The 6477-nt window shown below is 55.9% G+C and overlaps 1 protein-coding gene across 3 annotated transcripts; it reads right to left on the reverse strand.

Annotated features, from left to right (window-relative positions):
- RPS14 (ribosomal protein S14) lies at positions 1 to 3608 on the reverse strand. Of its 3 annotated transcripts, none has more exons than XM_040603397.1 (5): positions 3477 to 3608; positions 1944 to 2094; positions 1465 to 1626; positions 895 to 971; positions 1 to 109 (listed from the first exon to the last, which is right to left on the reverse strand). In XM_040603397.1, exons 2-5 carry the CDS (start codon positions 2090 to 2092, stop codon positions 42 to 44), a joined length of 456 nt encoding a protein of 151 aa, XP_040459331.1. In that variant the 5' UTR covers positions 2093 to 2094; positions 3477 to 3608; the 3' UTR covers positions 1 to 41. The 3 variants fall into 3 exon arrangements, with proteins under 3 accessions (XP_040459331.1, XP_040459332.1, XP_040459333.1); XM_040603398.1 differs by having other exon boundaries at positions 3473 to 3525; XM_040603399.1 differs by lacking the exon at positions 3477 to 3608 and adding an exon at positions 2489 to 2511.
- Between the last annotated feature and the right edge of the window lie 2869 nt (positions 3609 to 6477).

The raw sequence follows: 6477 nt of genomic DNA on the forward strand, positions 1-6477 counted from the left end.
GAGGTTTAAAAGAGAGCTTTAATAATGAAAGGTGCAGCACTTTACAGACGACGTCCCCGGCGACCACCCTTCCTGCGAGTGCTGTCAGAGGGGATGGGGGTGACATCCTCTGTGGGGAGAAGAAAATCCAAAACAGAGTTACCTTCCACAGGTACCCCAAGAAACCAGCCAGACACAGCCACCCAGGCCCAAGTCACCCCAACATCCCACGGCTGCACCTCAGCAGGCAACCACCACAGGAGCCAGGCACAGGAGGAACAAACGCTCCACAGGAGTGAAGCTTGTGAATTTACGCAGAGCTTTTGATGTTTAGGAAGCAAAAGTCCCCGTCTCCCATCCGCTTACACATGCGGCCACAGCATTTCCAAAGAAACAGATGGTGCCTGATGTAATTTCCAGAGAAGCCATCACCACCGCTTCTTGTGACTCCCCTACAAAGTTTGGGACTTGCCCTCAAACAGCTGGAGGAACTCCATTATTACTGTGTTACAGTCTTAAATCGAGACCAACACACTCCAAGCGACTGAACAGCTCTGGCACAAACGCTGTTACATCAGAGGAGCACCAGCACCCTGCTGCGCAGCTGGGGTTTATCACGCAGACAGAAACCTGGTTTCTGAAGTCTGCTCACACCACCTCCTGGTGAACCACCAATATAAGAATGTTTAAATTAACCCGTACCTTCAGTGCTGTCAGACAGAGGCTAAGAAGAAGATCCCAAAGCTAAATCATCGTACTGAGCGGTATACATGCCTACAAAGCTCCTTTTACTACATAATCCCTCAAAACAGTTTTGGTTTGGTGCCTTTTTTTTTTTTTTTTTTAAAGTTGCAAGGCTCTGCACTGATATACCATGACTTATGTGTCTAGCTATCCACTTTCTCCATCACTCACCAATGCGGCCGATCTTCATTCCAGAGCGAGCCAGAGCTCTCAGGGCTGACTGGGCACCAGGTCCAGGAGTTTTGGTCCTGGAGGAGAGTGTCAAAACAAACAACCCCTTAAATGATTCAGAAGCTGAACACAGTTCACAAACAACTGACATTTAGAAAACCAGTTTTCCCATTCCAAAACATCCAGATTCCAGAACTCAACCTCCTCTTGTCCCCAGACCCAAACCATTCACCATCAGCCACCAGACAGGCACTTCACTCTCATTCCCAGGTAACACACACGAGTTTGACAGCACCTCCCCACCCACTACCAGGTAAGTATGAGCACACCCTAGCTCGAGTCAACTGAAGATGCCCGTTCAGGACAAGTTCCACGTGCTCAGTGAGGGATGACATCAGCCAGCCACCACACAAAGTGACAGACGGGCTCTGGGTGAATTTTAAAAGTCAAGTTCACAGGATACACCTACCTTACCAACTAAGGCAGTACAAAGGGATGTGGTACAACCTGGAAAAGTTCTAAGACTGGACACAACCCCTGGGAATGCTGAGCTCAGCCCCTCCAACGTACCGATTTCCACCAGTAGCACGCAGCTTGATGTGCAGGGCAGTGATGCCCAGTTCCTTGCACCGCTGGGCAACATCTTGGGCTGCCAGCATAGCTGCATAGGGAGAAGACTCATCTCTGTCCGCCTTCACCTTCATGCCACCAGTCACACGGCAGATGGTTTCCCTACAAAAGAGGAAGGTGACGTTCAGAAAGAAAAAAGCCCTTCCCTCCCTCCTCCCCACAAACCAGCTTCTGGATACAGACAGAACCCGGTACTTTGAATGTTACTGGATTAATAAGCTGCCATCCAGTACCTCAAACACAATATTCATCACAGAGGAGCACACAAAGCCACAGGGCTGCATTCACACATGCCATGTCATCTTACAGCTCAGCAGAAGCTCAAGGACTTTGGTGGAACCTCTAGCCAAACCTAATTTTGGCTTTCAAAACCAAAGGAGCCAGGTACTACAGCAAGGTGATCATTGTTCACTACTCACTTGCCAGAGAGATCAGTCACATGGACAAAAGTGTCATTGAAGGAAGCAAAGATATGACAGACGCCAAACACATTTTCTCCTTCAGCAACCTGAGGTCCCAAGCTGATGACCTGCTCCTCCTTCTTCTCCTTGCCCTTACGAGGTGCCATTTCTGAACAACAAAACAGAAGTATGAGTGATGGTGGATTTCTCAGCATTCTTTTACAGGATTTTATGAAATTCCCTGCTACTGCAACCTTTTACCAAGCAAGATAAATGAGTTACCATTGCCAAAACATAGGTAGCAATTCTGGGGTACAGGTAGAGTTCTTCGAACACCCAAGATTCCCAGCTTTGTTGTATGCTGGCAGACAGGTCACAACTGTTTAGCAGGGTCTGTTCTGCAGCACTTCGCAGCAGGAGCTGCCTAAGCTGTGCTTCGTGGCAGCTGATGTCCCCAGGCACCACCACAGCACGGCAAGAGGGAGCCCCTTTCCTTGATAACCAACAACGCTGAGACATCCCCCTTGCTCAATTTTATGTATGACTTTACAGAAAGAACACACCTAACCAAACAATTATTGAAGACCCGGGTACTCTCACGAAGCTCTGACTCTGCAGACCTTTCAAGTACTTGCTTGGATCCTTCCACGTTACTGGTGTCCTAACCACATCCTTGGGACAAGCCCAGGTAACTCCTCTCCCTCTGAAGCCTACACCCAGCTATGGAAGACAGCAGACGGCACTTGCAGTGCTCGGTTAAGCGGCTGGGGATCCCGTGCATCTGCTCCTGAGCACAGGAAGACGGTTCCCTATTGCCCTCTCCTGCCAGATACCAGCTACAGCTGGCGCCTCGCACAAGAGAGAAGCCCAACAACTTCATTAAGCAAATCAGCCCGAGCATGACCTACTTTCACCCACAAACACGGTCGTCCCGACGCCACAGAACACAGCACTGCGCACCAACCCCTCGGGCCAGGCTACGGGCCCCGCTGGCAGAGCCACTTCCCCCGCCCGGCACAGCCAGCCGAAGGTGCCCGGCCGCCACCGTCCCCAGCCGGGGTCCGTAAAGCCCGGCCACACCGAGCCGGCAGGCAGGGCAAGCTCGGAGCCGTGGGAGCTGTAACGGCGATGCTGGCCGCGGCACCGAACCCGCCGCTCTTCGGCGCTCACCTGAAGCCGCGCTGGGCGCAGCCCCGGCCGCTCAGGGCCCGGCGGGCGGAGGTTCGCGCTGCCACCGGGCCCGGGGGTGGGTCGGCCCGCAGCCGCCTCCCGCAGCCTCGGCCGAGCGCAGAGCCACGGACCCGGCCTCCCCGCTCCTCCAGCCCGCCACCCCCAGCCGGGAGCGCCGGCCCTGCCCCGAGCACCCAGCTACGCCAGCCCCCGGCTCGCCCGCGGCCTAGCGCCCCGCTCCGCCAGGCGCGCCTCGCCCGCACCGGGCACGCCGCCCCGCGGAGCCCCGGGCCCGGGGAGACGGGCGGCGGGCGGGGAGGCCGCGGCGAGGCGCGGGCGGGCAGATGGCGGCGGATACGCCGCAGCCCCGCGCTCACCTACCGTCTGCTCCGGCGGCCGCCGCTGGAAAGGAAGCGGCAGGTCGGGGGGCGGAGGTCACGGCCGCTCACCCGGAAGCGATGGCCGGGGAGGCGGGGGGAGGCGGGGGGAGCGGCGTTCCCGGGTTCGCAGGCGCAGGGCTATGCCCCGCTCCCGCCCCCACCCCCGCCGCGAAGCCGGGAACGGCGCTGCCGAGGGCAAGCCGGGCCTCCCCCCCTAAGATGGCGCGGCCGCCCTCCCGGGTCCCTTCCCAAGATGGCGGCGCCTTCCTCACAGGGGTCCCTCCCCAAGATGGAGGCGGCAGCTGGCCGAGGGTCCCTCCCCAGGATGGCGGAAGCGTAATCCTGAAGCGGTTTAAAAAACAACCGGAGAAAAACCGGTGTAACGCCAGCACTCTGCCCGCTCGCGATACACTTCCCGGGCCTGACCCTGCCCTGCTTCCAGATGCCTCCCCCCCCCGGTGCTGGGCCGCGTCCGGCGCTTCGCGCTCCGGGGAAGCAGAGAGCTCGGAGCGGGGCTGGGGGTGAGCCCGGGAGCCCACCCGTGGGTGCCTACGTGGGGAGGCTGACGGGCCGCCAGAGCTGCACCCAGGAACTCTGAGCTCTGTGTCCGGCTGGAGGAGAAGCAGATGGGCGAGGGAGGGCGGGAGGCTCCTGGTAACGGCCCGCTGGGGAGCCGTGCAGGCCAAAGGCCTGAAAACACACCTGCGGGGAGCTGCTCAACTGACAGCCTTTGCCGCCGGCCCGCGGGAAACTTCTGACCCCCTTCTTGCAGCCACCAGCCCCGCAGCTCCGGGGTGCTGTGTGGTTTTGGGGGAGGATCCACGTGCCTAGCAAGGCCGATACCTTTCACGGTACTTTTTCCTTTCTCTGGCTGAGCATCCCTGGTCCCTCCAGGATGCAAACCCCTCAGCTGCCACCTGGGAGAAGCGGTTGGGTTGGTAAGGCTCCCTGCTCGCCTGCACCCCCCTGTACTGGCCTTCTCTGCCAGGAGAGCTCTCTGCGCTCACGGGTGTCGCCATAAAGCCTGTCTTGACCTCATGGGCAACCCTCACCTGCTCCTCTCTTCATTCGTGGTTTGCCACTGTGTCAGGAACCTTCCTGTTTAAACATTGAAGGAGAGGCTTTTAAAATATACATTGGCGGGACCGCTGTAATTCCAGCCGGGGGCTCCAGTGACGCTGGCTGGCCTTGGCCTGATTTGAAGGAAAGGGGAAGGAAGGAGTTACCAGCGGGCAAGCGCTGCAAGGTCGGCCTGCCTTAGGCCACGTGTGCCATGGTGGCTGTGGGTGACCCATCTGAGAAGGAGCTGTGTGAAGGGTGAAGGGTGCGCAGGCAGCCTGAGCCGGGCAGGGTGGATTCCTCCCCGAGAAGCTGCATGTGCAGGGCAGGCTGCAATGATCCTCTGCGAGGCTTGCACCAGCCTACAGATGTTCCCCTGGGACAGATGCAAGCCAGAGGCAAGGAAACAGGCAAGCCTCCACTTATGGGGTAACAGGCTGAAATCACCAGTTAAGCTTCCAAAAAAAAATAATAAATCAACCCAGCAGTTCAAAACCCAGTGCTGCCCTCCGTCCCGAAGCAGCTGGGAGGCAAGCTGCTCCCGGTCCCTCCAGGCTCTGTGTTGGATGAGGCTTTCTCCACTCCCTACAAATTCTTCCTTTTTGCTTCGCTTTGCACCAGTACTCGCATGTCTACAAGGGAACTGCCTGCCCTGCAGAATGTTCCTGGGGCTCGAATGCCAGCTGTGGCCGGGCTGCCCTAGCAGCCGAGTACAGAGCTGAGGACCTTCCCGGGCTGGGATGAGTGAGAAGGGAGGCACTCACAGGGGCTGCAAGGGCTGCGTCCTCCAGCCAGGCCAGGAAGGATGCTCAGGCCACGCTGGGGTCAGTGCCAGAGATGATACGTATTTGCTTTGAGAAATTCCCCCAGATTTAGTTCCTTAATGGGTAATTAAGATTCCAGCTGCTCCTCAGTAATAGCCTCTCCAGCCCATGGGAAACCCACAGACACAGTGACGCTGCAAGCAGATTTCGTAACTCAGCCAGTGACTAAACAAAAAGGGAGCCTGAGAGCGAAGGCAAATGGAAACACTGATCTCGACCTCTTCTCCTGCCGGGGCTTTGGCCTCGGTGTAAACTGGTCCTGGCTGAGAGAGGTCAGTGGCTAGTGACTGGCCCTGGCTCCAGGCTTCCTGCGAGGAGGAATGTTTGGCGCGCAAATACCACTTTCGTGTCTGCATCTTGTTCCCATGATCCGTCAGACCAGTGGCCTTACTGGTGGCCTTGAAACGGAAACTGGAGCTGGAAGAGGCCAAAACTCTCCCTGCAGGCCGAGTCCCTTGCTGTCTGCGTGGTACAGAGCGGGGTCTGCGGTCAGGGTTCTCAGTTCCAGGTCCCTCAGAATGGGATCTTTCCTCTAGTAACCCTGGAAAAGAGAAATTCAGGACCCTGAATGCAGCCATTCACAGGTTAAAAAAAAAAAAAAAAAAGAAAAAAAGAAAAAATTAAAAAAGAAGAAAAAAAAGCAGCTTTTCCTATTGCTTTTAAGGCTGGTTTTAGTTTCAGAAAGGCAGTTTGTGCATGCACACATGTAAAATGATGTGTCGGAAACAGGCGTAAGAAGATTATAAAAGAAATCTCCAACACTGAAGTTAAAGCACTTTAAGGAATTGGCAGAGACTTCAAGAGCCGGTTTCTGGTCCTAATGAAGTCAGTGGAAGGGCTGCCATGGACTTCAAGGGGACCATAATTTGGCTGTAACTCAGCAGGGAGCTGAAAGTGTTGATTAATAAATTGGAGACAACGCGGAGGAAAGCCGCTGAACTTCTATCCGACAGATGCACTGAAGAAGAGCCTGTAAGTTAAAGCATGCAGGAAAGGAACTGGTTTCCTTTGTGTTTGCAAACAGAAGATAGGGGGAAAAAAAGCCAAAAAAAAGCTACCTGATACTCATGTAAAATAGTAGAGCTGGCATTAATAAATACCAATGCCTTTCTGAGCAGC

This window comes from Falco naumanni, chromosome 8 (genome assembly GCF_017639655.2).
Source record: "Falco naumanni isolate bFalNau1 chromosome 8, bFalNau1.pat, whole genome shotgun sequence".
Classification (NCBI taxonomy): domain Eukaryota; kingdom Metazoa; phylum Chordata; class Aves; order Falconiformes; family Falconidae; genus Falco; species Falco naumanni.

Bases quoted from the DNA above. Each gene is read 5' to 3' on its own strand.
- RPS14 (XM_040603397.1), bottom strand. From the start codon at position 2,092: ATGGCACCTCGTAAGGGCAAGGAGAAGAAGGAGGAGCAGGTCATCAGC. The intron at 1,627-1,943 runs GTGAGTAGTGAA...CCTCTTTTGTAG, and splicing joins GTGACTGATCTCTCTGGCAA to GGAAACCATCTGCCGTGTGA. The intron at 110-894 runs GTGAGTGATGGA...TTCTCCCCACAG, and splicing joins AATGAAGATCGGCCGCATTG to AGGATGTCACCCCCATCCCC.